At 41.0% G+C, this 12,671-nt stretch overlaps 1 protein-coding gene across 9 annotated transcripts in view; it reads right to left on the reverse strand.

Moving 5' to 3' along the window:
• The window catches only part of SLC38A9 (solute carrier family 38 member 9), an 80,794-nt gene that overhangs the window by 22,092 nt on the left and 46,031 nt on the right, over positions 1 to 12,671 (reverse strand). For all 9 annotated transcript variants that reach the window (XM_043546895.1, XM_007053869.4, XM_037902809.2 and 6 more), the window contains one exon: positions 7,513 to 7,619. In XM_043546895.1, the coding sequence (XP_043402830.1) occupies positions 7,513 to 7,619 (107 nt within the window). The remainder of the gene's footprint in view (positions 1 to 7,512; positions 7,620 to 12,671) is intronic.

Consider the following 12,671-nt stretch of genomic DNA (forward strand, 5'->3'; position numbering starts at 1 on the left):
AAAAATATCTCTAGGGGTAAAATTTTCAAACACAAGCATGTAAGCTGATTCTGCATAATGTGTGCACACAGAACAATCACGCGCATGTAGAATGGATACTCTAAGCAAAAATACCAACACTCAAAACAGTGCCTAGATACTGTAATTGGTGCTCTATAAATACATTAGCTAGACTAGATAGATATACAATGACAATTGTATGCTTTGTTCATGTATATTTTGAGTGTGAAACTTGTGCCCTGCCACTGGAAAATGTCAGTGTACATGCACTGCTACACTGCTACCTAGTCAGGAAGCAAACGAGGAAGCGGTAGGACAAAGCATACTGCCTGACCAATTTGTCTGAGTGGATGGTATAAATGTTATATGGTAGTGGTGATCTGAAGAAGAGCTCTGTGTAAGCTCGAAAACTTGTCTTTCTCACCAACAGAAGTTGGTTCAGTAAGAGATATTACCTCACACACTGGAGCCAAGAGCGGAGTTCCCTCGCTGCCCTCTGTGGGGGCTGGTCCAGGCCCCAGCTCCGTCCCCCCTGAACGTTACTCCATGTCCCCCTAAGGGGGCACACACCACGGATTGAAGACTTCTGTTCTAAGGTCTAGGTAACATACTCATTCTATGCACCTCTCTCCGGGGTCCTTTGAGGGGGAGCCACCAGTTGGGAGAAGGTGTAACTGACAGGCTGTATGCTAGAAGGGGTTTCTTTAAACAGTAGGACAGCCAGATAGCCTTTAAATAAGGGTGCAGTCTTAAAGCTGGAACCTCCTTCCTGATACTACATGGTAGAAGAAAGGGTTGAGCATTGGAATTTTCTCAAAATTACTTCAACTGACAACCAGAAGATGTTTCTTGAGTGATCAGAGAAGCGGTAGGAGATTAGGGATAACATTTTCAGAAGTGCCTAAGTGATTTAGGAGCCCTAGTCCCATTTTCAAAAGTGACTTTGGCACTAAAAGTCAGTGGGACTGAGGCTCCTAAGTGACATTTGAAAACGAAATTTAGTTAATTTTTAAAATTTTATTCTAGATCTTCTATAGAAACATAAGTACCTGTGCTCACTCTAGTTTAAAAAGAATTATTTGAAGTGGTTTTCCTATATATAAATAATGTATTATTTCTGCAAAATATGTATATAGTCCCTCTCCTGCATTCTCTCTCTCAGTGTTATTTATATTTAGCCTGTAGTCAGTAAATGCTAGATTTAACAGACTCTTTCTTGTGACTACTGTTTGTAGTTATGAGGGAAAATGTCCTGAAGGAGAATGACTCTAACGTGACTGTCCTTGATACAGAGGACTATTAAAGCTAAACTCGACAATGGTTAGACAGCAGTTGTGCTGGGACCACTGCTTATGCCAATCAATATCATCTATCTCATTGTTCCCTTTATGCTCCCTCCAGCTATATATCATACCACCTGTTGTCTCTTATCCTGTGCTAAGATTGGGGCAGGGACACTCTTTGTTATATGTTTCTACAGTGCCTACCACAATGGACCCTGGCCTATAGGTGTTACTGCAATACAAAAAAACCCAAACATAATAGGGAGATCAAGAAAGCAACCCTTAGCTCTAAATACTTTCTGCAAGCCAAAAAAGGGGTTCATTTGGTGGTATGGGCTGCATATACAAACTGAATTTTACCTTCTAGAAATATCCACTAGTTCCCTTGTTACAATCTGAGTCAGGAAAAGCAAGCTGGGAGAATTACATTTGAACAACATATGGTCATTATTTGCAAACAATGAAAAAATTCTGATTATTGTTAAGCCAGCCTCAGAACAGTCTCCGAAAACTAAGTATGAACAGCTTTTAGAAGGCATGATTCCAGATAAAATTAAGAAGGGATTATGAGTAATGAGACAAAAAGGTGATTAAATCTAGACATATGGACACACAGTTGCATTATTTTTAAATATTTCTGTTACAGTACTGCCTAAAAAACCTCAAATAGGTTGGGCCCCATTGTACTAAGCACTGTACAGATATTAAGTGACAGTCCCTGCCTCAATGAGTTTACAGTCTAAAAGACAAGACATGGCAGATGCATGAGACAAACAAGCAGGCTGGAGAAGATGTGGTAATGAATAAATATAACAGGATGAGCACAATTCATAGCTGGTCAGTAGAAGTGGTTACAGCTTGCCACCTGCCTATCCTTACTGGGTTACTGGTTGGATAGGTGGGGTGGGGTTAAATTATGGAGAGATTTGAAAGTACAAGAAACTATTCACAAATTTAAATTAATTGCATCAATTGCTTACGTAAAATCACAAATGTAAATCAACCACTTTAGTGCGGATTACCCTAAGACGACTTGTGATCTAAGAGGCACAGGACTGAGAGCCTGGTAACATGGGTTCTATGCCTGGCTTTGCAGAACTTTCTTGTGTAATGCTAGATTTAAAACAAAACAAAACAAAAAAAAACAACCACTTAATTTCTGTGCCTCGGTTTTGCCATCAGTCAAATGGAGATAATAGGCCCAGATCCTCAAAAGGCATTTAGGCTCTTAACTTGCATCAAAATCAATGGGAATTAGGTACCTAAATACTTTTGAGGATCTCGGCCAATAGCTCTACACCTTTCAGGGGTACAGTGAGACTTAATTAGCATTTGTAAAGCACTCATCATTTCTCGGATTGAAGGCACTACATAAGTGCAGGTATTTAGTATTACCATATTAGAGGAAATAGCTTTTGATCAACGTGACTTCAGATTGTTCAAGTGTTCTGCATATAAACAGAATCTGACTCAAAATACAGACGTGTCTCTGCTTCCCATTTTAAAAGGAACCTTCCAGATTCTGATTTATGTAAGAATAGTAATAATAATCATGTCTAACCAGAAGCAAACATTCTCTTCGAGGGAAATGTGGTTTAGATGCAGTTACGATAAATTGGATGCAAAACTGGTTGGAAAAAAAAAACCCACACACTCAAAGAGTCGTGATCAATGGTTCACTGTCCAACTGGGAGGGTGTATCTAGTGGGGTCCTGCTGGAGTCTGTCCTGCGTCCGGTACTATGCAACATTTTCATTAATGACTTGGACAATGGAACGGAGGGTATCCCTATAAAATTTGCGGATGACACCAAGCTCAGAGGGATGGCAAGTGTTTTAGAGAACAGGATCAGAATTCAAAATGACCTTCATAAATTGGAGAATTTGTCTGCAATGAACAACAAGAAATTCAATAAAGATAAGTGCAAACCACTATATTTGGGAAGGAAAAGAAAAAAACCCCCCAAACGTACAAATACAAAATGGGGAATAACTGGCTGGGCAGTAGTACTCCTGAAAAAAAAGATCAGAGGGTTATAGTGGATCATAAATTGAACATGAGCCAATAATGTGATGCAGTTGCAAAAAAAAAGGCAAATATAATTCTGGGGAGTATTAACAGGAGTGTAGTATTTAAGACACAGGAGATAGTTGTCCCACCCTATTTGGCACAGGTGAAGCTTCAGTTCTGGGCACCATGCTTTAGGAAAGATGTGGATAAACTGGAGAGAGTTAAAAGGAGAGCAATAAAATGAGCAACAAAAAGGTTTAGAACACAGGGCATATTTCATCTTGAGAAAAAGACGACTCAGGGGACCTGGTAAGAGTCTTCAAATATGTTAAGGGCTATTATAAAAAAGGTGGTGACCAATTGTTCTCCATGTGCACTGCAGGTGGGACAAGAAGTAATGGGGCTTAATCTGCAGCAAGGGAGATTTAGGCTAGTTATTAGGGAAAACTTGCTAACTGTAAGTTTAGCAAAGTATCACAACATGTTACTAAGGTTGGTTGTGGAACCTCTATCATGGCAGGTTTTTAAGAACAGGTTAGACAAATACCTGTCAGGAGGGTCTAGGTTTACTTGGTTCTGATATAGCAAGGGGGGAAATGGACTGGACAACCTCTTGAGGTCAGTCCAACCCTACACTTCTCTGATTTTATGAGGCTGTAATATACTTACAGGTTTGTGCACTTCTGTGCCTTTTCACAGACTCCTCATTAAAAGATGACTGACTGAAGAACAAAAACTGATTTTTGGCTGTGTTAAAAAATGAACTTTCCACATGAGCCCATAAAATTTTGGTCTCAAAACAGGTTAGAGTGGAAATTCTATGATAAACTTGGAAAAATCTCTTCAGTGCAAATCTGCAAGTGTAAGTTACCACCACACCCAGGAGCATCTAATACAGGCTAGCACTTGTTAACAGATACATACTTTCTGCTTGTTGACCACTTACTGGATTAAATGATGCATCAGCTATACAGAAGTGTTTGCATTTAATTAAATGTCTAAAATGTGCTTTGAGATCTTTGGATGAGAAGGTGCTGTAGAACTAGAAAGTATTATATCAGAAAGGAAATTAAAAAGACAGACTTGACATGTTTAAGATATTATCTGAGCTTATACAAGCAAGGAAATTTTTAACCTAGGGAGAGATTCTGGGCCAGATCATGCCCCTGAAATCCATGCACAGCGATGGGTTCCAACTGCACATCCTCCCCAACACACATGAAAGGAAGGGCATCAGACACCTCCACTATGTGCTGTTTCACCACTTCCCAGGAGCCCTAGAATAGCCCTGGGGGAGGGAGTCTGAGATCAATGTGGTGGCTGGTCTGTATACACACCCTTCCCCTCCCCCACACCTCTTTCTCCTCCTCAAACCCCATGGAGGAAACTTCAGAAAAGTTAATACTGTCCCTGCTTTATTATACAGTTGAAGAAGGGATTCTAGATGCTGCTTTCAGCAGAGGAAGCAAGCAGAGCTGTACTGTCAGTGAGTGGGGAAAAACCACAGAAGAGGCCTTGAAGCTGATGTGAAGGCATCAGGCCTCCTCCACACAGACGACTCTGGTTTCCTGAGAGATCCACAGTATTGGTTGGCGAAAATTACAGAATTTCTCTTGGTGATTCTTTTTACAGAATACAATGTGTACCGTGCTCACTTTATATTATTTTTATTACAAATATTTGCACTGTAAAAATGATAAACAAAAGAAATAGTATTTTTGATTCACCTCATACAAGTACTGTAGTGAAATCTCTTTGTTGCGAAAGTGCAACTTACAAATGTAGACTTTTTTGTAACGTAACTGCACTCAAACAAAACAATGTAAAACTTCAGAGCCTACAAGTCCACTCAGTCCTACTTCTTGTTCAGCCAATCGCTAAGACAAACAAGTTTGTTTACATTTTCAGGAGATAATGCTGGCCTCTTATTTATGTCACCAGAAAGTGAGAACAGGTGTTCGCATGGCACTTTTGTAGCCAGCACTGCAAGGTATTTACGTGCCAGATGTGCTAAACATTCGTATGCCCCTTCATGCTTCGGCCACCATTCCAGAGGACATGCTTCCACGCTGACAATGCCCGTTTAACCTTTTTTTTTTTTTTTTTAAATTAAGTTTGTGACTGATCTCCTTGGGGGAGAATTGTATGTCCCCTGCTCTGTTTTACCCAGATTCCGCCATATATGTCATGTTATAGCAGTCTCGGATGATGACCCACCATATGTTTTTCATTTTAAGAACACTTTCATTGCAGATTTGACAAAAATGCAAAGAAAGTACCAATGTGAGATTTCTAAAGTTAGCTATAGCACTTGACCCAAGGTTTAAGAATCTGAAGTGCCTTCTAAAATCTGAGAGGTAGAAGGGGTGGAGTATGCTTTCAGGTGTCTTAAAAGAGCAACACTCTGATGCGGAAACTACAGAACCTGAACCAGCAAAAAAGAAAATCAACCTTCTGCTGTTGGCATCTGACTCAGATAATGAAAATGAGTGTGTGTCGGTCCTCACTGCTTTGGATTGTTATTGAGTAGAACCCCGTCATCAGCATGGACGTATGTCCCCTCGAATGGTGGTTGAAGCATGAAAAAACATGAATATTTAGTGCATCTGGCACATAAATATCTTGTGACACCAGCTACAACAGTGCCATGAGAACACCTGTTCTCACTTTCAGGTGACATTGTAAACAAGCGGCCAGCATTATCTCCTGCAAATGTAAACAAACTTGTTTGTCTGCATGGATTGGCTGAAGAAGTAGGACTGAGTGGACTTCATAGGCTCTAAAGTTGTTTTATATTATTTTAGTTTTGAATGCAGTTATTTTTGTACATTATTCTACATTTGTAAGTTCAATTTCATGTTAAGAGATTGCACTACAGTACTTGTATTAGATGAATTTAAAAATACTATTTCTTTTTTTTTTTTTTTTACAGTGCAAATACTTGTAATGAAAAATATAAAGTGAGCACTGTACACTTAGTATTCTGTGTTGTAATTGAATATATTTGAAAAAATGTAGAAAACATCCAAAAATATTTAAATAAATGGTCTTCTATTATTGTTTAACAGTGCAATTAATTGCGATTAATTTTTTTAATCACTTGACAGCCCTATTAATTTATTTTCAGTAGCACCCATAACATGCAAGATGCTGTCCAAACAGAAAAGGCGGCATGGTCCCTGCCTAAAGGAGTTCACTTTTTGGCCATCCATCGTTGACTTATTACAACGTGCCTAAGAAGTTACTGACAGGATCATTAAATAGTGGGTGATCTTATTGTGTATCATACACATCTAGGGACAAGCTGAGCCTCATTTTTGAGCTGTCAAGTCAGAGCTTCAACCACAGTTGAACATTTATCTACTTTGTGATGTAAAGCGAATTACATTTTCATTGAAGATCTTGATAAGCCTGGACTGGACCCCTGAATTTGAACACACCTAAACTCTGGGAAAAGTTGGATCTAGATCTAAATATTATAGTTCAGCTCCCAGCCATAGTGATAATTCTAGTTAAGGCTGTTCAAGTGTTTTCATTTTAAATGGTCATTTTCAGAGCCTTTACAGCTTCAAACTTGCACCTTCTTGGCTGAAATTTGGCAAGTTTGCTGTCAATTTGACAGCAAATAAGTTTGAAAAGCCTGGTTACACGTGAGTTACAGTACACTTCCATTTATCCAAACAGCCTGGGGGACGGCCAAAGTATTTGGATAACCAGGCATTTAGATATATAGAAGTGCTGTTTTGAGCTGCAGTTTCACAGATATAGAAATCCTCATCATCTGAATCCAGTGTCCCCCCAGATGGCTCTATATTAGTTAATTACTTGTTAATAGGTTCTCAATTAACAAACCTCTCAGTCTGTTGGCACTAATAAACAGCTTTGTATTAATAAGCACTAATGCTAAGACGATAATTGAGAAGTTAACTAACACAGGGCTAAAGAGGGGCATACTGTGGTTTCCAATAACTACAATTTTTGGATAAACAGCTATTGGAATGGGAAACTGTAGTGTAAATTATTTATATGCACTTTTGGTGCGCCAGCAGAAAGCCAGAATAAATGACTCCCTCACTCTTATTGGAAAAAGCAAGAGAGGTCTGTGTTCTGCACCTGCTACAGCCTCTGGATCAATTTTGAGAGATGTCCATCCAGGAAAACATTAGCGTGGGCTATCATCTTTAAATCTAAACTGACAATTTCTCATGAAGTTACTTACATTGTTTTCCTGGTTCTTGTTATTCTTAAGGAGAGTGATAACACAGTTATGAATGAAGAAAGCAAGTGTCAGGACCCCTGTGAGCTGAGGAAACTGAATTCTAAACTCTAAGAAAACAAAAGAAAATTAAAATTAGTTTTTATATTTGCATCAGTGAAATAAACAACAGCTGCCAAAGTGACACTCAAAGTTTATTTCTAGATGATAGGAATGTAAGAATTGCTATTCTGGATCAGGCCAGTCCATTTTGTTCAGTATCTTCTCTCTGACAGCAACCAGTTCCAGATGCTTCAGCAGAAAGGAGCAAAAACCTGCTCTCAGGGAAAGTTTCTTACTAACTCCCAGTACTTAGAGGTCTTGTTATTCCATGATTTGAACAATATAAACTTTTCTGCTTCTCTACACTGCAGTTCATGGACATCCCAATGCCTTGATGTGGGAACCAGTTAGACTCTTGTTGATCAATCCAGAGAGCATCACCAGAGTAGAACTCTGAGGAGGCTGCTGACCATCACTTTAGGAGGAAAAGGGACATATGTGTTGCTGCTTACAAAATAAAGGATTAGGAAAGCCTCAAGATACCATCTTGACTGCCCTTTAAATGGGAGAATATAAGGGCCACCAGCCAACCAATGACTTTACCCCCCTGAAAACAGCACTGCTGCTTTTAGTGTCATTCTCAGAAGTGTTCTATCCAGTAGACAGTACTTCTGGGAATGCTGCTACTAGGCCAAGAGTGCTAATTCACTTATGCTAGAACATCATTAAGCACCATTTTGGCAGGTAGTACCAAAGTACTAGCAAAGAGATGGCTGGTCCAAGATAATAGAGCACTGATGCTGTATCAGTGCTAACTGAAAGAGCAAAAAAGTGTTTCACTTTAGGCTTAAGTCCCCACTACTTTAATCCTAACAATAAATCACACTGGCAGATTCAAAATCTCTCATTACTCTGTATTGTATCCTTCCCACCATAGTGACATCAGCTGAAGCTATGCTGTATATATCATAGATGCATATTCTACATACACAAGTCTGGCTATATCTTTGGCATACTGGTCATCTTTCAGACATAATTATAACAGCTGTACACAAAAAGTGGGAGCGTGCTAATAAAGTTTGCGGATGATACAAAGCTGGGAGGTATTGCCAATTTAGAGAAGGACAGGGATATCCTACAGGAGGATCTGGATGACCTTGTAAACTGGAGTAATAGTAATAGGATGAAATTCAATAGTGAGAAGTGTAAGGTCATGCATTTAGGGATTAATAACAAGAATTTTAGTTATAAGCTAGGGACGCATCAATTAGAAGTAACGGAGGAGGAAAAGGACCTTGGAGTATTGGTTGATCATAGGATGACTATGAGCCGCCAATGTGATATGGCCGTGAAAAAAAGCTAATGTGGTCTTGGGATGCATCAGGAGAGGTATTTCCAGTAGGGATAAGGAAGTTTTAGTACTGTTATACAAGGCACTGGTGAGACCTCACCTGGAATACTGTGTGCAGTTCTGGTCTCCCATGTTTAAGAAGGATAAATTCAAACTGGAACGGGTACAGAGAAGGGCTACTAGGATGATCCGAGGAATGGAAAACTTGTCTTATGAAAGGAGACTCAAGGAGCTTGGCTTGTTTAGCCTAACTAAAAGAAGGTTGATGGGAGATATGATTGCTCTCTATAAATATATCAGAGGGATAAATACCGGAGAGGGAGAGGAATTATTTAAGCTCAGTACCAATGTGGACACAAGAACAAGTGGATATAAACTGGCCACCAGGAAATTTAGACTAGAAATTAGATGAAGGTTTCTAACCATCAGAGGAGTGAAGTTTTGGAACAGCCTTCCAAGGGAAGCAGTGGGGGCAAAAGATCTATCTGGCTTTAAGATTAAACTCGATAAGTTTATTGAGGAGATGGTATGATGGGATAACATGGTTTTGGTAATTAAATATTCATGGTAAATAGGCCCAATGGCCTGTGATGGGATATTAGAGGGGGTGGGATCTGAGTTACCCAGGAAAGAATTTTCTGTAGTATCTGGCTGATGAATCTTGCCCATATGCTCAGGGTTTAGCTGATCGCCATATTTGGGGTCGGGAAGGAATTTTCCTCCAGGGCAGATTGGAAGAGGCCCTGGAGGTTTTTCGCCTTCCTCTGTAGCATGGGGCATGGGTCAGTTGCTGGAGGATTCTCTGCTCCTTGAAGTCTTTAAACTATGATTTGAGGACTTCAATAGCACAGATATAGGTGTGAGGTTTTTTGCAGGAGTGGTGGGTGAAATTCTGTGGCCTGCATTGTGCAGGAGGTCAGACTAGATGATCATAATGGTCCCTTCTGACCTAAATATCTATGAACATCTTATGATGACATACAGCACTATGCATTGCTATAAATCAATCTATGTCAAGGCTGCTCAATAGTACATTGGGTCTGAACCTCAAGTACACTTGAAACCAGTCTAGTCTCACATTACTGCTGGGTAGCAACCCTGGAGTAAGTTGGCTTGAATTTTGTTCACATCCAGAGTATTCAGCAAGCTTGGAGATGAACTTTTTTTGACCTGTTTGGATATTCATGAATATTCTGAACATTCTGAGACTGCTTGCTGGTGCAATGCAAAAAATCAAAGAACATTTTCAGACAAAGTTCAGTTTGGGGTTTCTCAGAGAGAGGGGGCAAGAGGCTAGATTTTAGCTGAACTCCCTAATACAATTGGATACACCATATACATTTTTAAACCGTAGCTTCTGTGTCTGAGACTGTCAAGCAGCAGCCAACCGTAGCACTTCATTATTCTTAATTTCATTAGCTAGCTGGAAACCAACTATTGCTGGCAACCAACCAACCAACCATGAGCTGGAAACCAATTATTTTAGGACTCATTTTAATCACGCATATTACTATAGGATTTTGGCAAGGGAAAAGCTCCCAGGCTCCAAGTCCTAGCTTCTGAATGTGTGGATAGCAGTTCACCCTATCTATACAAGTCACGCATCAGAGCAAAGACATAACCTTTTTGTCTCATTAGCTGACTGAGTGGCCCAGTCTAGCAAGTTACTCTGAATTCCATCTGTCGGTGGAAATAATGCCATACCATCAGAGGTATGTCATTATTGTAGAAATTGCATCATTAATATAGATGTCAGGCATCAAATGCTATGAACGGAAATTGTTACACCAAATTAAATTAACTGGCTTGTCCCTAAAATACTCTTCTTCATTCCCAGTCCTCTCCCTCTCCTGCATTTAGAGAGAAGGTTAGATAGCACTGACATGACGATTTGTGTGTTGATGATCTCAGAATCTTGAGATCAGTAGCCCAGTAGGATCCTTAGGGACTTACCAACCACATTCTTGCACCTTGTACACCCTAAAACAGAAGTGTGCAAACTATGGCCCGCGGGCCAAATCTGGCCCATAGAACCGTCCTGCCCGGCTCTTAAGCTCCCGGCTGGGGAGACTAGTCCCCAGCCCCTTCCCTGCTGTCCTCTCTCCCCTGCAGCTGCGCCATCAGCGCTCTGGACGGCGGGGCTGCGCGCTCTTGCAGGGCAGCGCAGCAGCATGTCTGGTTCCAGCCGGGTGGCACGGCTGCTGGACATGATGCTCTGAGTGGCATGGTAAGGGGGCCGAGGATCCCGGGGGGCAGTCAGGTGACAGGGAGCAGGGGGTCGTTGGATGGGGCGGAGGTTCTGGTGGTGGGGGGGGAGCAGTCAGGGGACAGGGAACGTTGGATAAGCATGGGAGTCCCCGGGGGCCTGTCAGGGGGCGGGGGTGTGAATAGGAGTCGGGGCAGGCAGGGAGCAGGGGGAGTTGGATGGGTCAGGAGTTCTGAGGGGGGCAGTCAGGGGGTGGGAAGTGGAAGGGGTTGGAAAGAGGGCAGGGGCCAGGCTGTTTGTGGAGACACAGCGTTCCCTACCTGGCCCTCCATACAGTTTGCAACCCCGATGTGGCCCTCAGGCCAAAAAGTTTGCCCACCCTTGCCCTAAAGGGATATGTTCTGGTGCTGGGTACAGCTGTACCCAGGAAGAATTTACTGGCTCTGAGAGGAGTGTTGCAATCAGAAAGGAAAATTATTTTGGCTGAGATAAAGGAACTACTTTATCCATATTCCCCCTTGTTGTCTGGTACTGAGGTCCTCTTTCCAAGAATAGGCACCATTGGCCTCCATGCATGAAAACATTAAAGAACAAATATCAGAGGCTAGGTACTAGCTGGAAAAAAGTGATTTTCAAGCAGTATTCTTAGCCAGGAATACACAGAACACATTAGCCAGGCTGTCTAGTTTCTCACCTTCTACAACAGTTCAATCTGAGTTTAACTAAATCCACATACAACCCTCTGTCCTCCCACACCCCAAAACACCACCACACAACTGTGGCTGTGTAATACTTGCATAATACTGTGCTGTGGTAGAAAAGTATATTCAGATAATGTCTCTATCTTATTTCAGCTTGCTTTGCAAGACTCCTCACCTCCAGCAATGAGTCAGCTAACATAGCTGTACAAACATTCCAGAGGAGCCTGTAGCAGATTTCATGGAAATACACCCTCTGGTGTCAAGCTGTCCTTCGGGGTAATGTCAAACATTTATTTCCTTATGTTACAATAAAATTAATGTAGTGATTTTATTTGGCTTTTACTGACAAGTATGGATTTTTTAGAAGCATTTGCCTATTCATTAATCCCCATCTATGCAAAGTTTCTCTCCACAGATTGATAAATTGGTTCACTGGCTCAGGGCCTGTTGGGTGCTAGATGCCCAATAACCGAGAGCTACAAAAGACTCCCACTTCCACCTGAAGCTGCCCAGGAAACCTCACCCCACCCATCACAGACAGGCCTACCCTACACACACACAAATTGCACAGGCCATAGAACTTGCCCCAAATAACTTCTAGAGCATCTTTTAGTAAAAATATCCAATCATGGATTTAAAAACTGACAGTGATGGAGAATCAACTACAACTGCTGGTAAATTGTTCCAATGGATTAAATTACTCACTGTTAAAAACATATACCTTATTTCCAGTTTGAATTGTCATGTTTCAACTTCCAGCCATTGGATCATATTATACCTTTCTCTGCTAGTCTGAAAGCCCCCCAAGAGCAAATATTTGTTCCCATTGTAGGTACTTATAAACTGTAATCAAGTCACACCT

Source organism: Chelonia mydas, chromosome 5 (genome assembly GCF_015237465.2).
Source record: "Chelonia mydas isolate rCheMyd1 chromosome 5, rCheMyd1.pri.v2, whole genome shotgun sequence".
Taxonomy (NCBI): Eukaryota; Metazoa; Chordata; order Testudines; family Cheloniidae; genus Chelonia; species Chelonia mydas.